This window comes from Podarcis melisellensis, assembly GCF_964234715.1.
Source record: "Podarcis melisellensis genome assembly, chromosome: 6".
NCBI classification, from domain to species: Eukaryota; Metazoa; Chordata; class Lepidosauria; order Squamata; family Lacertidae; genus Podarcis; species Podarcis melisellensis.
Window position 1 is genome coordinate 2,211,415 of NC_138538.1, and position 26,602 is coordinate 2,238,016.

The 26,602-nt window shown below is 46.2% G+C and overlaps 1 protein-coding gene across 1 annotated transcript; it reads right to left on the reverse strand.

Annotated features, from left to right (window-relative positions):
• Nucleotides 1-3,499: 3,499 nt before the first annotated feature.
• LOC309372943 (BPI fold-containing family B member 6-like) lies at nt 3,500-25,168 on the reverse strand. The gene is made up of 15 exons (XM_081917041.1): nt 25,013-25,168; nt 21,393-21,492; nt 19,547-19,651; nt 19,133-19,279; nt 17,361-17,424; nt 17,156-17,216; nt 15,799-15,890; nt 14,133-14,309; nt 13,334-13,378; nt 10,631-10,789; nt 10,151-10,224; nt 8,476-8,521; nt 6,598-6,661; nt 4,815-4,894; nt 3,500-3,856 (listed from the first exon to the last, which is right to left on the reverse strand). The coding sequence occupies exons 1-15, from the start codon at nt 25,140-25,142 to the stop codon at nt 3,770-3,772; spliced, it is 1,431 nt and encodes a 476-aa protein (XP_081773167.1). The 5' UTR covers nt 25,143-25,168; the 3' UTR covers nt 3,500-3,769.
• Nucleotides 25,169-26,602: the final 1,434 nt, after the last annotated feature.

Consider the following 26,602-nt stretch of genomic DNA (forward strand, 5'->3'; position numbering starts at 1 on the left):
TGTAAGTGCTTTTGAATTCTGATGCTGGAGGAGACTCTTGAGAGACCCATGGACTGCAAGAAGATCAAACCTCTCCATTCTGAAGGGAATCAGCCCTGAGTGCTTACGGGAAGGACAGATCCTGAAGCTGAGGCTCCAAGACTTTGGCCACCTCCTGAGAAGAGAAGACTGCCTGGAAAAGACCCTGATGTTGGGAAAGGAGAAGGGGACGACAGAGGACGAGATGGTGGGACAGTGTTCTTGAAGCTACCAGCATGAGTCTGACCAAACTGTGGGAGGCAGTGGAAGACAGGAGGGCCTGGCGTGCTCTGGTCCAGGGGGTCACGAAGAGTCGGACACGACTAAACAGCAACAACAACAACTATCAGGTGGAGCAATCTCTATTCCTCTGTAGCTTACGCACAATATCAAAAAAGGATGAGTTATTTAATGGCCCTATATGTATCTTGACTTTATTTTGCCCTAAAACAATAAAAAATATGGGGAGGGTTCATGGTAATGGTGTGAAAGGGGAGAAGGCAGGCAGCAACTGAAAACCAAATAAATGAGCAATAACTGGAGAAAGAGCCAAGAGTCCACCTCTGCTCCCTTGAGCCTGGCCTTGCGCCCTAGAAGAGTCATTCGTTGGTCTTTCTCTTTGCTTTCTTATGTATTTTGTGTTCTCGTTTTGTATTTTTATGTCCTGAACAGCCCTGTGATCTTAGGATGAAGGGTAGTATACAATTTTTTAAAAATAAAATAAAATAAATAATAATAACTATACAGGTGGGAAGGTTTAAGGATTGTTTCTCTGGATTTTTTAGGCGCTGCTTCCCTATATTCCCAAGGGCAAAAAACTTTTCAACGTCATCCTTTTGCGTCCTTCATTTTTTTTAAAAAAATAATAATATATGTCTTTATTAATTTTCAAGAATACAGCTGCGCAAATCAGTCAAAGGAAACAAAAGAACTGTGACAGTAACCGTAACTGTGCCCGAATGAGTTGCAGAAGTTGTCTCTCATACGTTCCTCCTCTGAAAAAGTAGTTGCGTAATTTTCAAAGAAGGCTTCTCCGTGACACACACGCAACGAGATAGTTCTCTGTGTTACGCCGTGAGAGCTTTCTGGCGAATCATACCCAAAGACCTTTTCAGAGAGAGGAAGCCTTCAAGGGCACCAGCTAAGGGCCGGCTCAACAGCAGAATGGGAAGGAGCTGGGCAAATTTGGATTGTGGTCCTAGCTCTATATGGTGTTTTCTATATGGTGTTTCCTGCTTGGCAGGGGGTTGGACTCGATGGCCCTTGTGGTCTCTTCCAACTCTATGATTCTATTCTATTCTCAGCATCTGCAAAAACTCCTCCTGACAACAGAAAGTCACCCAGGATGTGGGTGTATGTTTTAATCTGTTTTTAGTTTATTGTTGATTTGATGTGGTGTTAGAATAGAATAGAATTTATTATTTATACCCCGCCCATCTGGCTGGGCTTCCCCAGCCACTCTGGGCAGCTTCCAACAGAGTATTAAAATGCAGTGGTCTCTTAAACATTAAAAGCTTCCCTAAGCAGGGCTGCCTTCAGATGTCATCTAAAAGTCTGGTAGTTGTTGTTCTCTTTGACATCTGCTGTGAGGGCATTCCACAGGGTGGGTGCCACCACCGAGAAGGCCCTCTGCCTGGTTCCCTGTAACTTGGCTTCTCGCAGGGAGGGAACCGCCAGAAGGCCCTCGGCGCTGGACCTCAGCCCAGCGGCTGCATGTAGATGTTAAAAAGCATGGGGGAGAGGACAGAACCCTGAGGCCCCCCACAAGTGAGAGCCCAGGGGTCTGAACACTCATCCCCTCTCCCACTTTCTGAACACGGCCCAGGAGGAAGGAGCGGAACAGTGCCCCCAGCTCCCAGCCCCTCTAGACGGTCCAGAAGGATGTTATGGTCACTGGTATCAAACCTGCTGAGAGATCCAGCAGAACTAGGAAACAGTTCTCACCTTTGTCCCTACCCGCCAAAGATCATCGACCAGTGTGACCAAGGCAGTTTCAGTCCCATGGTGAGGCCTGAATCCCGACTGGAAGGGATCCAAATGGTGTTGATTTTATGCATCGTTAAGCTTTGGAACTCCTTCCCCCAGTGATGGCTATGAATCTGGATGGCTTTAAAAGAGGATGAGACAAATTTATGGAGGAGGAGAGGACAATTGATGGATACTATCCAAGGTGGCTCTGCTCTGCTTCCACAGTCGGAGGCAGAAATGCTTCTGCATCCCAGTTCCTGGAAACTACAGCTGGGGAGAGTTGGTCTTGTGTTTGAATCCCATTTATGGGTTCTGCTTGGCCACTGTGAGAAGAGGATGCTGAACTAGATGGGCCTTTGACCTGACTCAGCAGATGTTCTTCTGATGTTTCTGAGTACGTTTCTCAGTACATTTCCAAGCACAATTCAAAGTGTTGGTGCTGACTCTTAAAGCCCTAAACGGCCTCGGTCTAGTATACCTGAAGGAGCGTCTCCATCCCCATCATTCTGCCCGGACACTGAGGTCCAGCGCTGAGGGCCTTCTGGTGGTTCCCTCGCTGCGAGAAGCCAAGTTACAGGAAACCAGGCAGAGGGCCTTCATGGTGGTGGCGCCCGCCCTGTGGAACGCCCTCCCACCAGATGTCAAAGAGATAAACAACTGCCAGACTTTTAGAAGACATCTGATGGCAGCCCTCTTTAGGGAAGCTTTTAATGTTTAACAGACTACTGTATTTTAATGCTTTGTTGGAAGCCACCCAGAGTAGCTGCGGAAACCCAGCCAGATGGGTGGGGTATAAATAATAATAATCATCATCATCATCATCATCATGTTCTTATGCTCTTGTTTTTTAACGTTCTTCTTTTCAAGACTACCTGATCCCTTATATCCCATCCAATAACTGAGACCTTTGGGGCTGTCTCTCTTTGTGGCACCCATGGCCCAAATGCATGTGTCACAATGCTGCCATGCATCCAGGTTTTCCTGGACGTTACTGGGATTTCAAAGGCGGAATTGACATCTGGGTGGGTTTCCGAAAGGTGGCTCTTTATCCTGGATCTTAGGCAAGTCAATCAATTGTGTGTGTTTTGGGTGTATCCTTTAAATAAATAAGAATTCAACAATTTTGGGGTGTCCTGGTCCTTTACTTTTTGAAATATGTTTTGTAACTGCTAGAGGCCATCTGTTCAGTGTTGTGGACCAAAGCCTGTGGATCTTGTTCCATCAGGCATTTTAAGGTAGTGTTTCAGTTTACGATAAAGTTTTTTCAGTTCGTTTCATGCATGATTTGCCTTTCTGTCCACAGCTTAGAAGTGTGAGGGATTAAGCAATATATGAAATAAATAACAGAGCAAAATCTCACAGGAAGCAGCCTATAGTGAACCGCTGGAAAAGCTTGCCTGCTTCTGTCTGCAGAATTGCGTGGACACTGAGCCCAACTCATTGACATGACATTCATGTTTCTGAACATCCACAGATTCCTGGCAGGCATCTGGCCAAAGGAAAACAAAAGAAATGCAGAAGAGGAAACATGGGTTATTTTATTGAAGGAACCCGCAAAATATCATTCCAAGCCTCTGGACAGAGAGTTACAGCCTAGAGAACTGGGAATGGGGGTGAGCGTTTATCAGGCAGGCGAGGAAGAAGAGTTCTCCAGTCGCTGCCTACTCCAGAGCTAATTGTAGAGTTGGAAGGGAGCCATTCTAGGTGGATGTGCTGTTTTCGTTTTGGATCAAGTGTCTGGGTGAACACCTCTTGGATGCAGGTGCAGGGTTCTGGCCTCTTTTTAAACAGACATGTTTTTAAACTTCTCCAAGTGCACCATGGAATCGTCCTCAACGTTGCTGTGGTCCACTTCAATGATCACGACACCCTGAAAAGGTGGCGGGGGAAAGCCATTAGTATTGCCATTTTTTTAAAAAAAACAAGGGCTCTGTATGTCCTTTCAACCACAACCCAATCTGCCCCATGGCCTCAATCTGTCTCTCACCCAAAAAATTAGGCCAACCCAACCTGGACCAACTCAGATCCTCTCTGGATCTTGTCCTGAATTCGTTTGGGGGGGGGCACAGCTAATATCATACCTCCAACATTCCTCAGATGGAAATAGGGACATTTCTCACTCTCTGACCCTCCTTGTGTTAGGATATAGTTCCGTTCCACCTTAAGAGGAACAGGCATGACTGTTGTGTGTCACATGCCTGTTTACTTCCAGCACAAGTCTGCTGGGAACTTCCGTTTGTATATTGCTTTTGCTATTGCTGTTTGCTGGAGACGAAGGGAAGCAGACATGTTTTTCCTTTGTTCCTGAACTATGCTGAATAAATTGCTGTAAATAATTGGCACACATGTCTCTGTCCGCCACTTCTGTTGTGAGGATTTATTCACTCTACTGATAAGAGCGTGCCGAGTCTCTAAACGTATCTGAGGCTCGTGTCACTGATTGATGCTGTACTGGGAACTGGAGATCACCCGGTGGCTGCCAAATGCCCCCATCTTCCTGGCAGTATCCCAACTCCTTGACCCCCTATTTTTTGCCCCCCTCACCTCTGCAGAGTATTTTTTATCAAAAAGGGGGCGCAAGTGCCACCACCATGACACCAACGGGACACAACACACAAAGTTCAAGCTGTTTCCAAGTGGCTGGAGTACAGGGGTCATGGAATCGTAGGACTGTTGAGTTGGAAGGGACCCTGAGGGTCATCTAGTCCAACCCCCTGCAAAGCAGGGATCTCATAGCCCAAGCTAAAACCAGCCTGCTTGCTCATCAGACAACCCCACAGGAAGGAAAAGCCAACGCAAGGCTGGCAAGCGCATTGCCCCACACTGACCTCCACCATCTTGAATGCAGAATGATTATAGTCAGCCCCCATCAGGTTGGGCATTTTCATCTGGTTCTTTTCCAGGGCATCTGGAAAGTGCAAAGAAGAAAGTCGCGTTGGCTTTAGAGAGAGTGGCAGGAAGTCTTACTCACAGCTGTCAACCGTCCCTTATCTGGCGGGAAAGTCCCTTATCCCAGCACTGTGTCCCGCTGCTGTCCCTTACTAATGATGTCCCTTAAATTTCCCGAGTTTTGAAGGAAGCAGCTCCTCTCCCTCCCTCCCTGCCCGCCAACTGTGTTGCTTGGCTGCATTGCTCACCCAATAAGGAGTCTAAGAACGACTGGGGGGTGGAGCTTGCATGCCTTGTGCCGATCAAATCAGCCGCATTGCCTGGGGACTCGCCTTTGCTCAGCGCTTCCCAACGGAGAAGTGACGGTGGTTTTCCTTGCTGCATCCCCTTTGCTGGGTTGCTGCGCTGTGGGAACCACTGCTTGAGGCTTCGTTTGGGTGCTGGCTGGGCTTTCTGCCTTTGGCTTGGAGGGGCTCAGAAGTTGAACATACCTGTGCTCTGAAAATCCCTTATTTTGGCTGTTGATCCCTTATTTTCGAGGCTGTTGGTCCCTTATTTTCAAATCTGTAAGTTGACAGCTATGCTCACCTCCCTGTCTCGCCCGAAGGTGAGCACTCCTCCTGCGAGTACTCAGGTCTCTCCTTCTCTCAGACCTCAATCTGCAGCTTGGGAGACGTTGGTGGGTTACTAGATCCAGGGGCCACCTCAGCCTCCCCTGACCCAACCGGTGGTGGAGCAGCTGTAAGTGATGGCCCAGCTGGAGGCAACGAGGGAATCCCCACATCTGGAGCCAGGGCAGGCTCAGGCTCCTGACTCGGCCCGGCTAGTGCTTGTTGCAGGGGAACCTGTGCAGACTGGGGCTCTTCAGGATCAGGCCCCAGACTTGGTTCAGATGATGCCTGAGGCAAAGGATCCGGTGCAGACTGAGACTCCTCTGGTTCCGAGTCTGAGCCCAAGTCCCAGGCCCCCACACCACTGTGAGAACAGGGTGCTGGACTAGATGGGCCACTGGTCTCATCCAGTAGGTACTTCTACTGGATGTGCTTGGAAAATCCCTTATTTTGGCTGCTGATCCCTTATTTTTAAGGTCTTACTTCTGAAGGCTGAAGTCATTGTACTGCCAAAACCCTTCTCCTGCCTATGCAGCACCTTCAGCCGGAAAACCCAAGTTGCCATTTGTTCTGATTCAGAGTTAAAGAGCAGGTTTTTCTAGGGAGATTGGAGGGGCGAGGAGCACTCAGACAGAGACTGGGGAAAACGTGGACCTGGACCTGGAAAGCATGGAGCAAAACGTACGTAGGAATGAGCCCTTCCGGACATATCCAGAATACTGCAGTCAGAAGCAGCGTCTGGGTGGGAATCGAAAAAATGTCTGGGGAAATCCGTACGTATGGCAACGCATGTCAGCAGTGTAGTTTTTGGTGATTTCCCTCAAAAACAGGGAATTTGCCAACACAGCTCAACAACTTTGTGCAAAACTAAAAATAAAAAATAAAAAGATCTACAACCTTTCTGTCCAGATTTTCACTGTTTGAAATATGGCAACCACCCTAAGCAAACATCACATGTGAAGGCAGCCCTGTTTTGGGAAGCTTTTAATATCTGAAGGACTGTTGTATTTTAATATTTTGTTGGAAGTCGCCCAGTGTTGCTGGAAACCCAGCCAGATGGGCGGGGTATAAATAAATAAATTATTATTAATTATTATTATTATCATCTTACCATTCATCCTTGGGACGCAATTGCTGGCTATGGCATTCTGCATATATTCCTTTAGTTGGTCTTCCTAAAACAAGAGGAAGAGGAAGTCTTCATTATGGTTGATACACAAACTGCATATGAAATCAGTGTTAGTCCTCCACACTCAAGTAAGGGGACGACGACAACAACAACAACAACAACAACAACAACAACAACATTTCTATCTATCCTGCCCTTTTCTTAAACCAGGAATCAAGATGGCTCACAGAAAATAAAACCAGTTACAGATAGGTAGCCGTGTTGGTCTGCCATAGTCAAAACAAAACAAAATTCCTTCCAGTAGCACCTTAAAGACCAACTAAGTTAGTTCTTGGTATGAGCTTTCGTGTGCATGCACACGAAAGCTCATACCAAGAACTAACTTAGTTGGTCTTTAAGGTGCTACTGGAAGGAATTTTTTTTGTTTAGAAAATAAAACAACATGGAGAAAATATGAAAACATATAAAGGCTCATTGTTGAAAAGCAATTAAACTCTAATAGAATTATTATTATTATTATTATTATTATTTGAGTATGCATTTTATTTCTTTGTTAACATTCTTATATTACATTGGTAAATGTTGTCGTATTACATTACAGGACTTTCTATAATATAATTTCCAACATGTATACAAAAATTATATAAAATTTTATATACCTAGAAAGAAAATGAAACAGCAAAAAAGAAAAAAGAAAAACAAATCCCCCCCAAAAAAAATCATATACATACCAACACACTAGACTTCCTGTCTATCCTGTTGTATATTCCTTTTTTTACAAATGAATGTACTCTTATTATTGTATATTACTTTACATTTTATCTAATACATTCCTATATCAGTATGTGCTCTTTAGAATTAAAACAATATTTACAAAACCTACTCTATTGAAATACTGTTCTGAGTTTGGGGTGTTTCCATTGCTGAAGGAGCCAGGCAAGTTTCTTGGTGAGTTGATGGCCCCTAAGTATGGATCCCTAAGTATGGGACGCGGGTGGCGCTGTGGGTTAAACCACAGAGCCTAGGGCTTGCTGATCAGAAGGTCGGTGGTTCGAATCCCCACAAAGAGGTGAGCTCCCGTTGCTCGGTCCCTGCTCCTGCCCACCTAGCAATTTGAAAGCAGCTCAAAGTGCAAGTAGATAAATAGGTACTGCTCTGGCGGGAAGGTAAACGGTGTTTCCGTGCGCTGCTCTGGTTCGCCAGAAGCGGCTTAGCCATGCTGGCCACATGACCCGGAAGCTGTACGTCGGCTCCCTCAGCCAAGAAAGCGAGATGAACACCGCAACCCCAGAGTCGGCCACGACTGGACCTAATGGTCAGGGGTCCCTTTACCTTTCAGTATGGATCATTATTATAAGAGGGGCTTTGTGCTGGAGGACAAATGGATGGACTACCTCCCTCCCATGGTTGAGATCCACAACCTGAGATCCTTTCAACAGCGGAGATCAAACATGAGACCTTACACACAGGCAAGGCAGGTGTTCGGATCACTGATCAGGACAGAGCAAACGTTAGAAGGGAAAAAGTTCCCAGAGCACAATGTGGGAATTCTCTAGAAAGCCTCTTGAGATGTTGAGGCACAACCTCCTGGGACCTGCCATCTTGAAGAATTCCTGTTCAGGCTGCATGCGATTGTATACCAGAGAATCTCTCACAGGGCTAAAGCCACTATTTCATGAAGAATTTCTATCTCAAGGAGGGTGTGGAGAAGAGCAGAGGTCAGGTGGTCTAGGCGATGTTTCTGAAAGGTCGTATTTGGTTCCAGGACCTGAAGTTCCCCACCATGCCTTAAATCCTTCAAGAGATAAGACAGCAATTCCGTGTGTCCTCTTGAGTAGCCCAAGACAACCTCACACTTACATTTATGTCGCCGACTGAGGGAGAAGTCACAGATATTGCTGTTGTCCTGCAAAACGAAAGAAAGGCAGCATGTGAGGACATGCCAGTGTCTCCATCGCTTCCTCCTTGGCTGCTTTCTTGTGCTTAGTGATATTTCATTATTTGTCGTATTGAAGGTTTCCACTACTGCTTTCCTCCTCTCACCTCCCTTCAAATCCTTCCTCAACGCCCCGTACTTCTTCCACAAAAGGGCTGTAGATTCAAGACGGACAAAAGAAAGGCCCTCTCCCCTTCACACGATGCAGGGGAAGTTGCAGGGAGCTTGAGAGAGGAAGGAATTCATTTCCTTCCATTTTTGGAGAGGGCCAACCTGATCCAATACAGTGGTGCCCCGCAAGACGAATGTCTTGCAAGACAAAAAACTCGCTAGATGAAAGGGTTTTCCGTTTTTTGAGTCGTTCCGCAAGACAAATTTCCCTATGGGCTTGCTTCGCAAGACGAAACGTCTTCCGAGTTCTTGCGAGTTTGTTTCCTTTTTCTTAAAGCCGCTAAGCCGCTAAGCCGTTAATAGCCGCTAAGCCACTAAGCCGCTAAGCCGTTAATAGCCGCTAAGCCGCTAATAGCTGCTAAGCCGCTAAGCCGCTAATAGCCGTGCTTCACAAGACGAAAAAACCGCAAGATGAAGAGACTCGCGGAATGGATTAATTTTGTCTTGCGAGGCACCACTGTATTCCCAAACTAGCTTTTGGATTGGACTAGAACCCCCAGTCGGACAGCACACATTTTTCCTTGGGTTTTTGGTGTACAAGAAGTACATGTGAAAATACATGTAGAGTGGTACCTCTGGATGCGAACGGGATCCATACTTCTGGGTCGCCGCGGAGTGCAACCCGAAAATGCTTAACCCGAAGCTACTTCAACCTGAGGTATGACTGTACTTCATAAGAGATTCACCCATAAATTGTGTCACCCTAGTGAACGCTCCAAATAGAATTGAAAAGTGTCTATTTGGTGTAAAGGAGGCATGGCCAAACTTTGCCCTTCAGATGTTTTGGGACTACAACTCCCATCACCCCTAGCTAACAGGATCAGTGATGCTGGGAATTGTAGTCCCAAAACAGCCGGAGGGCCAAGTTTGGCCATGCCTGGTGTAAAGAGAATGTATCTTGTACTGTATACAGAAAATGCAAACGACAGGATGCAATGGAACAGATCGCTGATTGGATGCCAGCAAAACTGAAACGGGGTGGAAATACCTGCTCAGCTCATTCTGAGCTTAAATATGGATCTGGAAGGGATGCCTTGTGGGGGGAAAGCCCAGCCTCATGTATGCCACCACTCTTCATGAGTGTGAGAGGAAAATGCCATGAACTGTGCCCTCTCTGCTACTGAAAGGAAGCAGCAATTGTGATTCTAATGAGCAGATGAGCAGAATGACTAATCAAGATTTTAAGTGCACATGTTCAGACCCGCCACTGAAATTTCACATAACAAGAAATGTGATAAAAGAAATGGAATAAAAGAAACGAGAATGTTTAAGGGGTTTGAATGGGCCCAGGGCTGCTTCTTACATCCCTAGAAAAAACAATGTTTTAAACCTCATGTAAAAAACAGCCATAGACTTGGAGAAGGCCCGCAGACCATCTTCTTCAACTGAGGATTTGTTGAAGGACGGGAAGAATACTCAGCTCAGTACCTGCCCGCTTCCGGTTGCAAGAAGACTTTCATGGTATCGTTGAGCTGCTCATAGCCAGCATCCCATTTGTGCTCCTGCAATGGAACAACAGAAGGAAGCCCAAGTGAGCACATTGCCCTCCAAAGTGGCGCAAGTCTGCAGCAGGGGGAGAAAATGACAAAGGCTCCACCCTTTGCAAATGTTTTAAAGGGGGGGGTGTGCGAGGGAGGGAGAAATGTCCAGCTGTTGATGTGCAAACTAGCAATGAGGCCAGAAATCCTAGTGACTTGTTTTTAACTTTATCAGCCAGTTTCTAAAATGTGGCACCAGGCGTCTGGAAAACCTGGGGTGAAATACCGGCTCAGTTCATTCAAATCCTGAATATGTTTTGGGGAGGGGGCAGGGGGGGCTTGTGGGGGGAAAGCCCAGCAGGGGAGGCAGCGCAAGGAAAACATGTCAGGAACTGCTGGCCCCTGGGAGTGAGACATAAATTCTGCCTACCATGTCTATGGTGCAGACGGGTTCGTTGTCTGGGTCTGTTTTGACGTCTATTGTCGAATGGACTGCCATGACACTTTTGCCGTCTTCGATGCGAACCTTGGGTGTTTCTACAGATCTGATTTCCAACTTCACTTTCTTTGAGGGGTCCATATCTGGAAGCTGCAGGAAGTCAGAATGCAATTAAAAGCAGCGGTGTAAGGGAGGAGAGAACCAAAAGCTCTTGCAGGTATTCTTATTCCAAGTCTAGTCCTCCTCCTCCTCCTCTGTCGACTCAGGTATTGCCACCCATTCAATATTCCCCAAAGGCCTTTTTTAAATACAGTCATACCTTGGGATATATGTGCTTCAAGTTAAGTATTTTCAGGTTGCGTTCTGCGGCGACCCAGAAGCAACGGAGTGCGTTACTTCCTGGTTTTGCCGCTCGCGCATGCGCAGACGGTCTAAATGATGTCACACGCATGTGCGGAAGCGGCCAAACGCGAGCCGCACACGTGCAGACACAGGTTGCTTTCGCTTCAGGATGCGAACGGGGCTCCGGAACGGATCCCGTTTGCATCCGGAGGTACCACTGTAGTGGGGGATATCAAATGTTATCAAAGACCAAAGAAAAGCACAGGGTGTCATGCTCTCAGCCCTGAACAACTTTCAACTGCCCCATTACATTTATATTTAAGATGCTGGTCATTCTTGAACTAAGAAGGGCCAGTGTTCTGGCACTTTCTGTTTGGGGGGGGGGAATATTGAGTGCATTCTGAGAACATGCGCCACGTTTGTTTCTGGGAACCTATCATTAAGCTTGCATTGTCTGAAGATGCTTCTCTAAGGCTCTGATATGGTTTGCTTGGCTGCTGTCCCTGACCCCGGTTTCTGCAGACGTTATGTTCTGATTCTGGGAAGGAAGCGGTGGGGCAAGTGGAAGAGATTCCAGGTTTTCCATAATGGGCTGGCCCCTGTGAAAACAGGATGCTGGACCAAATGGGCCATTGGCCTGATCAGCAGATGCTCTTCTTATACCGAGTTCTTCAGATCATTTGTTAATTGGTTGAGAAGATGTGAGGCTTTCACAATGAATCTGCAGCAGAACGTCAAGGGAATAAATTTTTCACCCAATCACACTGTGGCTCATAGGAGCCAGTGCCTAGGGGCCATGGGGTATTCAGCCCCGCTAAAACATTTGAGGGGTGGGTGGGTGTCAGTGTCAGAGCACTTTCCCCAACCCGCTTGTGAGAGTCCGTCAACTCAAATCAGTCGAATCAAAAATTTAAAAAGGAGTGGAAATGTTTTGATGAATATATGGCAAAATATTGCTCAAAAAAAAGATACTGCCTAGATTAAAATGTGAAGTACTGGATGGAAGAAAAATTAGTAAGGAAAGATAATAAGAATATATAGATGATTTGAGAAGATTGTAGAATGCAAAGATTATTGTGAACTGTATTGGAGGAAATCAAGTGGGGACGGAGGGAAGTGGGAGGAAGGATAAAAGAATAATATGATGGATTGAGAAAATATAAATGTAAATGTATGGGGCGGTGGGGGGGAAATGGTGTTGGCTTTGGTACATCTGTATTGTAATGTAATATGTGAAAACCAATAAAAAAGAAAAGGGAAAAAATATTTGAGGGGGCTGAGTCACCCCAAAGTTGATGGGCATGGCCACTCTAATGGTGTGTGAACACTACATCATGTGATTGATTGTGTGGGGTGGGGCTTACCTGCCCCCCTAATATTTTAGTCAGGTTGGCACCCCTGTTGTGACTGCAAATCAAAGGGTTGTTTCACAGGGGTTTCTGCCCCCTCAGAATTCAACCTTCCTGAAGAACGACCAGACGCAGCCTTTCTTCCCCCAGATCTCTCAAGGGCAGTTGTCAGGTGGTGGTGTGGTTGCTCGAGAGCAAACAGGCAAGACTCCAACCTGTCTTTTCCCAGGCTTTATTATTAGTACAACCTATTTACAGCGAAGGGATGCGGGTGGCGCTGTGGGTTAAACCACAGAGCCTAGGACTTGCCGATCAGAAGGTCGGCGGTTCGAATCCCCGCGACGGGGTGAGCTCCCATTGCTCAGTCCCTGCTCCTGCCAACCTAGCAGTTCGAAAGCACGTCAAAGTGCAAGTAGATAAATAGGTACTGCTCAGGCGGGAAGGTAAATGGCATTTCCATGCGCTGCTCTGGTTCGCCAGAAGTGGCTTAGTCCTGCTGGCCACATGACCGGAAGCTGTATGCCGGCTCCCTCGGCCAGTAAAGCGAGATGAGCTCCGCAACCCCAGAGTCGGCCACAACTGGACCTAATGGTCAGGGGTCCCTTTACCTTTACCTATTTACAGTGAAGAGCGTCACAAGTTCATGTCTGGCTCAGTCGCTAGCAGAATCTGGGAGTGGGCAGTCCTCCAGCATAACAGTCTTGTGACCCCCATCCTTTTCCTCCCCTCCTTGTGCCGAAACCTACTGCGCAGACTTGGCGCTGGCAAAGGGGTACTTCCCTCTTCTCCGGCTTGCTCAGCCTCGGTGCTGGGGCTCTCCCTAGCGTCCCCTGGTCCCACCACCTCCTCTCCACTGGAGGTGGGTCTTTCCTCCTCGCCAGAGGAGGAGCTGCTTCGCAAGACCTTCAGAGGTTCCCCATAACACAACTGCCCTTCCCCCTCTCGCCTCTGACCTGATGGCAGTTCCCTGACAGAAATGTTGCGATAAGCAGTGAGAACTCACCCCTGGTATCATTTCTTTCATCTTGCCCACTGTTAGATCAGAAATCTGCCAAAAGAGTGAGGAAAAACCACATGAATGGACAGCTTTAAACGCAGCAGTGGCTCCATCCAAAAGCAGGAACAGCTTGTTTCAAAGGCAGAGCCCAGGGGAGCAATGCGAAGAGATGCCACAAAAGCAGGGAATTCTGCTTTCAGTAGTGGTTGAGCCTAGGCTTGGTCAGTGGAAATCATTATTTGCAAATGCAAGTGGAAATGTTTCTTTTTCAAAGGTACCAAACTCATCATCCAATGGCAAATTCTGGAAAGCTTGCAAGCAGCCAGATGGTTCCAGTAACAAAAGGGAACCTAAAACCAGCAGTTCTAGTTGTGAACGCTTTCAAATGATCCACTCTCGCTTGCCTCAAAGTGCCACTCAGCAAATCTCCACCTACTTCCTACCTCTTGATATCCCTGATCTCTGGCTGTGTCTGAAGACTGAAGACCCGAAATATGAGAACCTACAAGAAACTGAAATTGACTCCCATGCCTAGGCGGGGCAGCGGCAAAGTCGGAACCAACAGAGCCAATTCCACTGGTTCATCCATATAGCCTTGACCTCACCACTGGTCTTCTTTGCCCCATCCAGGTGAGCTGCAGAAACGCCACTGTCAGGAGGATAGGAGGACCTCTGCTCTGACAGCAGCCACCACTGACATTCTCCAGTCAGAATTAATGGTGCATTACCTTTAGAGGAAATTCTGTCACAGGCACAGAAGTGGACACGCCAACAGATTCAAGGAATCAAATATCTGCTCACTCACCGAGTCACTAGTAGCGTCGCAGTCCATGTCTTTCTTGAATAGTTCCAGCACAGTGTTCAGGATACCCGTTGGTATGATGACTTGAGTAATGCCATCAGGTCTTGTGGAAGAACCTTCAGAACCTGGTGCTTCACAGACATTTGGAATTTCATTTCCATCTCTGTCACGGACCACCGGCTAAAGGAGAAGGTAAGAATAATGGTTGCATCATTTGAAAACAACCCAAAAGCATAATCCACATTTACATTCAATGGGATGTAGGACCTTGGCCACCTTCTTTTTTCTTTGTTCTTTTGGTCATTTCCAAGTATGTGGGTGAATTACATCCTCCTTGACAGGGCCTTCTCTGTGGCAGCCCCTGAGTTGTGGCATTCCCTCCCCACAGAGGTGGACCTTCATTATCTAGTTTCCATTGCATGCTGAACATGAACCTCTTTGCCCTGGCCTTTGACACTTCAGATACATATTTTCAGGAACCAAACTATTCTTACGGTGAAGGCTGGGTAAGAAATTTGGGTGGCCACCGAGAAGTGTGACTAGCCCAAGGTCACCCAGCAGCTGCATGGGGAGAAGCAAGGAAGTGAACCTGGTTCCCCAGATTACGAGTCTACCGCTCTTAACCACTACACCACGCTGGCTGTCATCATAAGGAATGGTGGGGGGGTTGGGAATGTTTAGCCTGGAAAAGAGGAGACTGAGAGATGGTACGAGAGCCATCTTCAAATATCTATAGGGTTGTCCCATGGAAGATGGAGCAAGCTTGTTTTCTCCTGCTCTATGGGTAGCACTCATGTTACAAGGAAGAAGATTCTGACTGAAGTCAGGAAGAACTTTCTGACAGTGGAACGGTCTCCCTTGGAAGGTGATGGACTCCCCTTCCTTGGAGGTTTTTCAGCAGTGGTTGGATGGCCATCTGTCATGGATTCTTTAGCTGTTATTCCCACATTGCAGGCGGTTGGACTGAATGACCCTCAGGGTCCCTTCCAACTCTATTAATTATTATTATTATTATTATTATTATTATTATTATTATTATTATTTATACCCCGCCCATCTGGCTGGGCTTCCCCAGCCACTATTAAAATACAATAACCTATTAAACATTAAAAGCTTCCCTAAACAAGGCTGCCTTCAGATTTCTAAAAGTCTGGTAGCTGTTGTTCTCTTTGACATCTGGTGGGAGGGCGTTCCACAGGGCAGATGCTGCCACCAAAAAGGCCCTCTGCCTGGTTCCCTGTAACTTCACTTCTCAAAGTGAGGGAACCACCAGAAGGCTCTTGGGCTGGACCTCAGTGTCCGGGTAGAACAATGGGGGTGGAGACGCTCTTTCAGATATACTGAACTCTACAATTCTATGACTCCATGGTTCCAAATAAAACTGGCTAACAATATGTTGGACTAGAGGGGCCTTTGGTATGATCCAGCAGGGCTTTTCACATGTTCCTATAACCTTCTGGCTCTGCTTCACAGCTGAGCAGATCCCCTGCTTTTCTCAAAGTCAAGGGGTACTGGCTGCAGAATGGGAACACCTCTTGGTTCGCTCCTTTAAGAGCCTTCACTGGGCAATTTCCATTCATAGAAAGGGGGGAGGCTCTGAAAGATCATGAAAAGTGGTACTAAGTGCAAGAAGATATAACGGGCACACAGCAGAGCTATCCACACTTACCTTGAACTTCATGTTCAAGGAGCCATCATATACTTCTGGCAGGCCGTCCATTGTATACTGCATTGTTCCACGCTCACCGATAGGGCATTCCTCTGGGGAAATGACATGGAAAATGATTTGCAGCATCTGACAGGGCAAATAACCATGGGCGATGTAACTATTGCCTTTGCACCTTGCCTGAGGCTTCCTGGAAGCCCGTCCACTCCTGCAAGGCAATTCCTAAGTCCTTAGGCTACTGCCCTGGCAGAATAATGTCTTCCTCCATGAATAAATCTGACTCGGGGCTTATCTGCACTCACCTTTTCCCCTGCCCTTTCCAGGCACAGGTCCATGCTTGAAAGCTCCAAGTCCAAACATCATCATCATCATCATCACCCTGGGCTTTCCCTGCAAAATCTGCTCTTTAGCGCTCAATTGGAGCAAACGTCTTTGGGTTTCCCTCAGATTGCTGTTTGCTCCGATTGAGTTTTAAAGAGCAGGTTTTCATGGGGAAAGCCCAGAGCAAAAACAAGGGTACGTGGACACCAAGGTTTAAACTGCAGGCTGTGCCTGGAAAGAACGGAGGAAAGGTAGGTGTCATCTCCCTTGGGAGGTTGTGAAGGTTTTTAAGCAGAGGTTGGAAGACCACCTGCCATGGATGCTTTAGTTGAGATTCCTTCATTTTGCTGTATTTTTAATCTTTGTTGGAAGCCGCCCAGAGTGGCTAAGGAAACCCAGCCAGATGGGCAGGGTACAAATATTATTATTATTATTATTATTATTATTATTATTATTATTATTATTACAGGGGAGGGGTTGACTGGATGACTCTTGGGGTCCTTTCCATAGATTCTATGATAAGCCAGAACAGGTTGCTAAGAAAGAAGGATGCCAGAGGCCGTAGCTTTGGTGCCTGAGCACTATTCCAAAGCTACGGCTCAGTCAGTCTGAGAAAAATGAGCATGCACATTCTCTGCCGAATGCCCACTTGCAAGATTCCCATTGCAATGCGCAGGGTTTCCTTGGCAGGTAAGTCAAAGTGGAAAGAACTGTGGACAGGTTGAGGACCACTGGAGGAGCTGTTTGTTTAAATCCATATTCAGATGACCACCTGGGTTATATATAGCGGAATGAACAGAGCCCTTCATTCATAAAGCTTGTGGGTCATCTTGGTCCTAGTTCGCCACATACCTGGGGCACTGACCTGAACCGAGCCACCAGTTTTTAAGAGTTAAAAGGAGCAGTATAGAACAAACAGCCTTGGTCAACCTGGTGCCCTCCAGGCATTTTGGACTACACTGGCTGGGAGCTGAAGACCAACACTCCCAGAGGGCACAGGTTGACCAAGGCTGGCATAGAAGGTGCCAGCTGAGCTTACCAAATGCTTTCTTCATTTTCTCTTCTATATGTAGAAGCACTTTGTCTGCTGCTGGGCACATCTGGAAGAGAGAGAAACCCGAAGGGCATTGAAGCGGACTCAGCTGCTATTAACATGTTTTCATGTGAGCTGTGCACCAAGCATATTTCTGCACAACCTCAACAGACCACCCCCGTAAGTTCTCTTTCAGGTCCATCAGACTCACCATGCCAGGGAGGACTTTAGTGAGGGTAGAATTAAGAAATTTGTTCACAATCTTCGGAAGCATGCTGTGGGGAGGTAAAGAGACTTCGTGAACATGAGGTGTTGGGAGATCTGAGCTGAGAACAAGAGCCATCGCTTCTTTCCTGGCATCAAAACCTATGAATGCGGCTGCTTTTAATAAGAGTTGCCATTGATACACAGCCATCCTCATAGGTTTTGAGACCAACAATGCCCAGGGAACTTCTGTTCACCAATGAATTGAAGTTTTGGGGGGGTCTTTTTCCTCCAGAGGGTATCTAACAGCTTGTCCACACTTCCACTTGTCCTGTGCCAACTCCCCAACCCCAGTCTCCAGGGAAGCTACTTTTATCCCTGCTGGAGAGCAAATACAAATACCGTATTTTTCGCTCCATAAGGCACATCGGACCATAGGGCGCACCTAGTTTTTAGGGGGGGAAATCAAGAAAAAAAATATTATTCCCCCCCAGCCCCAAAAAGCAAAGAAGACAAGAGAGCAAGTGGGATCCACCCCCCTGGCTGTCTTGGCTTCCTCTTTAGCCGCGCGCAACCTCTCCAGCCGGGAGAGGCTGCGCACGGCTTTGGCAGAAGCCAAGACAGTGAGCGGGGTGGATCCCGCTTGCAGTCTTGGCTTCGTTTTCAGCCACGGGGCTGGGGCGGGGGAAGCCTGAGCTTCCCCCGACCCCCAGAACAGGCAGCTATCCGCAAGCCTTCCAAGTGCAGCGGGAACTCCTGCTGCGCTCGGAAGGCTTGCAGATAGCTGCCTGGAGCCCCCAGAGCGCAGCCTTTGAAGCCTCCGCAGAGCAGCGGGGTTCTGGCTTTGGGCTTAGCCACGCAGCCTGCATTCCCTCTATAGGACGCACACACATTTCCCCCTAATTTTTGGAGAGGAAAAGGTGCGTCCTATAGAGCGAAAAATACGGTACCTCCTGTGAATCATGACTTGTTTTCTACCCTCTGGTTGAAAGCATGCTAAGGAGGTTTACATGGTGTCTTTATCGCATGTCTTTAAACACCAGGCAAAAACATCCCTCTTCTCGCAGGCCTTTGGCTAATGAAACCATCTATGGCAGGAGTTGACAACCTAAGGCCCATGGGCTTCCATGCACCACACTAAACCAGCGTGGAGCAGAGCGGGGACCGCCTTTGGCGACGCTGGCCGGCTTCCCATTGGCTGCAGGAAGCTCAAATGTCTGGGGACCCTGTGTGATCACAATTTCCTTCTCTGCCCCTTCTGATAGCAGTTGGCAGGGGGAGTCTGGGTCCTAAAACGGGGCAACTGGCAACACAGAGCAGCTTTGCCTGCTCAGGGAATGCCTTGCAGACCAATAGCGATGGGAAACCTTTCGACTGGATGCTGCCATCCAGTCTTTCGACTGGATGGGAGCCAGTGTGGTGTAGTGGTTAAGAGCGGTAGTCTCTAATCTGGGGAACCGGGTTCGCGTCTCCGCTCCTCCACATGCAGCTGCTGGGTGACCTTGGGCCAGTCACACTTCTGTGAAGTCTCTCAGCCCCACTCACCTCACAGAGTGTTTGTTGTGGGGGAGGAAGGGAAAGGAGAATGTTAGCCGCTCTGAGACTCCTTAAAGGGAGTGAAAGGCGGGATATCAAATCCAAACTCTTCTTCTGCCATCAAAAAACACAGGAGGAAAACACCCCTATTCTGCATACTCAGAAAAATATGGACTGCAGAGAACTGGACTGCTGGCCAGAGCAGAATTCAAGGCTCTTCCTTGGAATCTTGCTGGGACTCACCTGCTGGGAAGGTTGGTTTTGCAGCTTATCAGCTCCACATCACAACTCTTTGCTTTCAACCTGAGTTCTTTATTTTCATCGTATTCCATGCAGCTGACTGTTGTCATTTTTGATTTCACCGTGATCTCCATGGTGCCACCTATAAAGCTGCCCAAAATGAAATCTGGTTCTTAGGGACAGCAGTTTCTGACATACTTGGCCCTCCCTCACACTTCACAGTGACCAAACCGTTGTCTAAATTCAGAATCTACTGGCTGATGAGAAGTGAGCCCATCAAACTCTGGGGGTCACCATGTTGGCCACCCCTGACCTAGTGCATCCTTGGGGTCACCCAAGGACTGGACTGCTGCTGTGTCTTTCTCCGAACCACCCTCTGAGACCTTGCCCTGTATTTGGAAGCAGGTTCTTGCTCACCTTTTCCCAGCAATTGTTATCTGATTTCCCACTGGCATTTTGATTTTCGCAGGTTCTTGCAAAAATATTTCAATCTCGGGGGGCTGGATATCTTTAACTTTCAGCCTATGGGACAAAAGACACAATGCATTGAAGCAGAGAGACCATGGAAAGAACAGGCATGAAGTCTAAGCAGCCATCCGCGTAAAGCTCTGATTCAATAGTAAAATGAGGGTTTTCTGGGGGAAAGCGCTGGGACCCCAAAACAAAAACTGGGTGCGGGGGTAGGGGGAGGTTACTATATTATGCGTTTTTTGTGTTTTTTATAGTGTAAACCACCCTGGGATCCTCAAGTGGGCAGCATGATAGAAATTTAATAAATAAAATAAAAAATGCAACTCATTGGGGAATAAATTAGGAGAAATATATCAGCTTCTCTTTATTTCTAGTCTTTATTTTCCACATCACTTATTTATTCCTTAAAAAGTCCTCGCAAAAAATATCATCAGCACTGTGGGGAAAAAAATTCCTAATCTGCACAGGCTTCTTTGCGCTTCTGCCAAATTTACATATTTTTGGCAAAGCAGTTTTTCCCTAATATAATGCATTGTTGTATTTACCCATCCCCAATAAAGTATGCATTTTTATAGACGCTGTTACCCCAGTCAATACATTTTTAAATAAAATTCTTTCCCCATACCGACCCAAATATTTGTGTGACAGGACAGCGCTTTCCAAATAATAATAATAATAATAAATTTTATTTATATCCTGCCCTCCCCAGCCAAGACCTGGCTCAGGGCGGCTAACACCCAATATAAAAACAAACTGAAATACAACTTAAGAACAAGACTAAAATACAGCATTAAAACATTAAAGCAGGTCATTGCAAGAGGCTGTCACTTATAGTTTTTGCATACAGGGACAGCTTTCCGTGGGCCAAGTTAAAATATGTGTTGATCTTCTCAACTTCTTCCAGTACACTGGCATTAGTTCGCCTGTCCTCCCAAGTGATATGTATAATTTTTTGGAGACACCATTGATGGAATCTTTTGGGGAGTTGGAGATGGTGTTTATAAGTGGTCCATGTTTCACAAGCATACAGTAAGGTTGGTAGTACAATAGCTTTGTAAACAAGCATTTTAGATTCCCTGCGAATGTCCCAGTCCTCAAACACTCTGCACTTCAAACAGGAGAAAGCCGCACTTTTACATATTTTTCATATTTTTTTATATCACTTGAGAAGACAGGCGAACTAATACCAGTATACTGGAAGAAGCAAAAATCACCAGTGTTGAAGCAATGATTCTTCAACATCAACTTCATTGGACTGGTCGTGTTGTGTGGATGCCTGATGATCGTCTTCCAAAGCAAATACTCTATTCTGAACTTTAAAATGGAAAGTGTAATGCTGGTGGTCAACAAAGGAGGTTTAAAGACTCACTCAGGGCAAATCTTTTAAAATGTGGTATAAACACTGGTAATGTGGTAACAGTGGCCTGCGAGCGCTCCAGTTAGAGAACAGCTTTTACCAAAGGTGTCCTGGGCTTTGAAGACACTCGAACTCAGGACACAAGGGAGAAACATGCTAAGAGGAAGGCACGCTTGGCAAACCCTCACCGTGATAAACTTCCACCTGGAAACCAATGTCCCCACTGTGGAAGGATGTGTGGATCCAGAACTGGCCTCCACAGTCACCTACGGACACACCGTTAAGAGTATATTCATGGAAGACAATCTTACGCGGCTGCAAGGGATTGCCAGAGAAGGTCTTCTCCACACATTTCTACTGGCGCACTGGCATGCCAGGTCTGCTACCAGTTGGTACAGGCTGACATAGCGCCCCCCCCTCCCCCAAATGCCTCACCCTTTGATGCCTTTGATAGCTTTCGCGCCACCCTGGTTTTTGGCCGCAGCTTCTGCCAGTTCCTCCATAATGTTGCTGTCAGTCATGGATTTCTTGGCAGCTGAAAGAGATATGCCAGCCCGTGAATTAGACCAGCAGAGCCAGGTTGCCATAGCTCACTATGAGGCAGCCCACAGGTAAGGCCATTCCTCCATTACTATTAGAATTGCAGAACTGTGCAGTTGGAAGGGACGCCAAGAGTCATCTAGTCTAACCCCCTGCAACGCAGGAATCACAACTAAAGAATCCTTGACAGATCACCATCCAGCCTCCGTTTAGCTTATTATTAGCAGGACATCCCCTCTCTAAATTTCCCCCCTTTAAAGAGTTAAGTCTAGTCAGGGTTCTTGTTTAACCAAGATTTTTAACCAGGCTTTGTAAAGCTTCCTTATACGGTTTGGGTACATGATGACTTCAGGGACATGGGTGGCGCTGTGGGTTAAACCACAGAGCCTAGGGCTTGCCGAGCAGAAGGTCGTCGGTTTGAATCACCACGACGGGTGAGCTCCCATTACTGGGTCCCTGCTCCTGCCAACCTAGCAGTTCAAAAGCACATCAAAGTGCAAGTAGATAAATAGGTACCACTCTGGTGGGAAGGTAAATGGCATTTCCATGCGCTGCTCTGGTTTGCCAGAAGCGGCTTAGTCATGCTGGCCACATGACTCGGAAGCTGTACGCCAGCTCCTTCGGCCAATAAAGCGAGATGAGCGCTGCAACCCCAGAGTCGGCCACGACTGGACCTAATGGTCAGGGGTCGTTTACCTTCCCGCCAGAGCAGTTCCTATTTATCTACTTGCACTTTGACGTGCTTTCAAACTGCTAGGTTGGCAGGAGCAGGGACCGAGCAACGGGAGCTCACCCTGTCGCGGGGATTCAAACCGCTGACCTTCTGAACGGCAAGTCCTAGGCTCTTTGGTTTAACCCACAGCGCCACCCGCGCCCCTTAGACCTATAGGCTTAGCAAATATATTACTTTTACTAAGTAAAACTTAATCAAGCGTTACAGAAGAGGAGATCAGAAGAGCATTATGAAACAGCTTACCGGTATATACATTATGAAATATAACCTAACACTATAAATCTAGCATACTGGTGCAGAACTGAGAAGCCCTTATTAAATCATAAGTTTTCTGAGTTACCAAGGCCAGAACACACACAAAAGGCAATATGAGTCCTTTTGAAAGAAAAAGGGTTAGATGCTCAAAGGAAAGGATATTTATACTATTTTTTTTTGCCTCTGAAGGAGCTATATTCTTCTAGGCTTTCTCAATAAAAGTAACAATAAAGAAACGAAGGGTTCATTCCGCAAAATATCCATCTACACAAAAGAATTCAATAAATCACAAGTGTTGCAACTTTCACCATTATTTTGATGATACACAGTCTGCTATCATCAAGAAAAATAATTTTAGCAACATCTAATAAAATTGCATCAAATAAAAACAGTTGCTATTTTTTAAAAAGCATATCTGAATAGGTTACATAGACATATTAACAACACCTAAATGATATTAATATGAGAATGTGTCGGGTTCACATTTGAGGATACTAAACGTATCGGTGTTAATAAAAGCATTCACTGTCAACACAACTTGCAGGACCAGGCGTTGGACCCCAACCCATATAATAAGAGACCAATAAGACTGGGTTTGGGGTCAAAACAGGCCACAACTTTATTGAATGCAGATGAAAGAGGTTTGGCTTGTGCATGGGGCAATCTAAATACTTTGGCCTGCAGGAACAAACAAGCTGAGCCCCAGGTGCTGGCTGCTTAAATGGGCCAAGGCTAGGATTCGGTTCCTGATAGGCGTCAGTTTGAATTCTGACGTTGGGGGCCTAGTGAAGCCTCCTCCCTCCCGCAATGCCGCCACACGCAAAGGGGTGAACAGGCTTGTCTAACTAATAACTAATCCATAACTGTGGATTGATCAATTTAGCTCATTGCAAGCTTCTCCTTATATAACAGAAGACATGGGGAAATTGTTCAGGATAGGGAATAGAGAGTGCTAATGTGCCTGTCTTCGAAGTCCAGCTTGCGAGCTGGATTTCATGCAAGCTGGATTTCGAAGGGGCAGAGGAACCAGAGACCAAAATGCAAACATGCGCTGGATTATGGAGAAAGCTAGAGAGTTCCAGAAAGACATCTACTTCTGCTTCATTGACTATGCAAAAGCCTTTGACTGTGTCGACCACAGCAAACTATGGCAAGTTCTTAAAGAAATGGGAGTGCCTGATCACCTCATCTGTCTCCTGAGAAATCTCTATGTGGGACAAGAAGCTAGAGTTAGAACTGGATATGGAACAACTGATTGGTTCAAAATTGGGAAAGGAGTACGACAAGGCTGTATATTGTCTCCCTGCTTGTTTAACTTATATGCAGAATTCATCATGCGAAAGGCTGGATCGCCGGAAGAAATATCAACAACCTCAGATATGCAGATGACACAACCTTGATGGCAGAAAGTGAGAAGGAATTAAATAACCTTTTAATGAGGGTGAAAGAGGAGAGGGCAAAATATGGTTTGAAGCTCAACATCAAAAAAATGAAGATCATGGCCACTGGTCCCATCACCTCCTGGCAAATAGAAGGGGAAGAAATGGAGGCAGTGAGAGATTTTACTTTCTTGGGCTCAATGATCACTGCAGATGGTGACAGCAGTCACGAAATTAATAGACGCCTGCTCCTTGGGAGAAAGGCGATGGCAAACCTAGACAGCATCTTAAAAAGCAGAGACATCACCTTGCCGACAAAGGTCCGTATAGTCAAAGCTATGGTTTTCCCAGTAGTGATGTATGGAAGTGAGAGCTGGACCATAAAGAAGGCTGATCACCAAAGAATTGATGCTTTTTAATTACGGTGCTGGAGGAGACTCTTGAGAGTCCCATGGACTGCAAGAAGATCCAACCTCTCCATTCTGAAGGAAATCAGCCCTGAGTGCTCACTGGAAGGACAGATCCTGAAGCTGAGGCTCCAATACTTTGGCCACCTCATGTCTGATGTGTCTCTAAAGGACCACAAAAACAGAAAGATGTGTTTTATTCCCATTTAAATCATTTTAACTGAGTTGCATTGGAGGTGATTTTGGGGAGGTATATTTGCTTTTCTCTTGAAGCGTGGGGCTTGCAGGGGAAGCGGAAGCCAAAACCTGGTCAAGCCGGTCTAGTCTAACCAGGCAAGAAGGCTGAGTCAAGTCCAGGCAAAGGTGAAGGCAGATCTCCCTGAGCAGCTCCCAATGGCTGAGCTTCAGAAGATGTTGTCTCAGCAAAGAGCTGACTCCGTCTATCCAGTGGTTGGCCCTGCCTCCCTAGGGAGCTAGGTTTATGTTGCGTTTATGGTGTGTAAGGGAAGAACTGGTTCTCTGAGTCTGAGCAAGCTACATCCTCGGTTCAGAAGGAGCCTGGGAAGGGGGATAAGGGTCTTTCTCCCCCACTGAAAGTGGAACAGCTTGTTCCCTTCCTCATCCGCTTCTTTCTCAGGGTAGCAAAAGGGACTGGTTTGGGATTCATGGCAGATCGACTGCTTCCCAGGAGAGACATATTTGTACATCCAGCAACTTTATGTTTAAGTTTATGTCACTTACCGACCATTATTGTATGCTTATCAATTTTCACCATGGGCTGACGGCACTCGGAGGTTTCGTGAGAAAGGGCTGCCCGGCTGCAGAACAGCAGCAGCAGGCAGACCTGTGTTGCCTTGAGACAGAACCCCATGATGCGTCACCACCACGTACGGAAGAAGACGGGACCCGAGGACCTGAGGTGGAAGGAGCAAACGTGGAAAAAACAAACCCACAACAACACGTTATTAGTTTGGCTTATGAATGAATTACGGTGGTGGAGATTTAGAACCCAAAATGAGGGACTTTTCAGGGTGTACAAAAAGTGAGTTCAAATGTGTCGCCGGAATTTCTTCATTCAATTAAATGTCTAAGTCACACAAACATTAAGTCACCATTGCTGTATTTTTAACTTGTCTGCGGGGAGAAGCAAATGAGCTCTTACGCAGCCGCAATTACTTTTGAGAAGATCTATGAATCAATCGGCTCCGCTTTTTCCCCCAGGGGAAGTTATTTATTTATTTAGAATATTTCTTAACTGCTTTATATTCACAAGAATCTCGAAGTGATTTGCAAAAAGATGAAAACCAGATGCAATGGGACAGAATTCTCAAAACACTATAGAGAGTAGAGGTCCAGTCCCTGAATAAGATAGGAGTGGAATGCATCACCGCAGTCCTAGATTCACTCTGTACAGGCCATATAAAGCAGAGCACACCTCTCCGTTCAGACTGAAAGACCTATCTACTACCGTTTTCTATTTCCCACCATATTTCATTTATTTGTTTAGCAAGGCTTATATATCACTTGATTGTTTTTTAAAAAAAACACTTCTGAGTGGTTTTCAAAAATGTAAAATAAAACACTTAACTCTGTTGACTAGAAAGTTAGAACTAAGTATTTAAAGAATGATTTTTGCAACGTGGTTTTTATTCATTTTCATCTTTAAACTGTTTGACGTGTTTGCACTGAGATATAGCTCTGTTTGCATTAGAGCACATGACATGCAACAATTCCATAAAAATAAAGCAATAAACAGTCAAGAAGAAATTAAAATCAACCATAAGCTAAAAGCACATTAAAGCATCTCCGTGCCTCCGTGCCGAGATAGCCTTGCCTAAACAAAAATATTTTAAGTGGGTGTCAAAAGGCACAAAGTCCTGAAGTACAGGTGCTGCCACACTAAACTGAGCCCAGCTTCGGCTGGGGAGGATGGGATATATATATAAAAAAATATTATTATTATTATTATTATTATTATTATTATTATTATTATCAAACTAAATTCTAATTTATGCAACATTTTAGGGTTTGTCCAAATGACCTGTTTACCCTGCATTTGCCATGTTTGGTTTGCCTAAGGCTTACTTGGAGGTTAGACACAGTCCTGTGTTTCCTGAGCATTCATTCTGGTTTATTTGGGGGCCAGTTATATGAGAATGAGCCTTCTTGATTCGCTTGCACAAAGCTTCTGCTAAGGTCAGACTATGTCTATGCTTTATTGAGCATCTGTTCCGATTTGCTTGTGAGGCGTTTCTATGCCTTCCTGTAAACGGTTCACTGTTTTCACACTTTTGTGCACATTTTCCACATCACTTTCCTAGCCACGGAAGT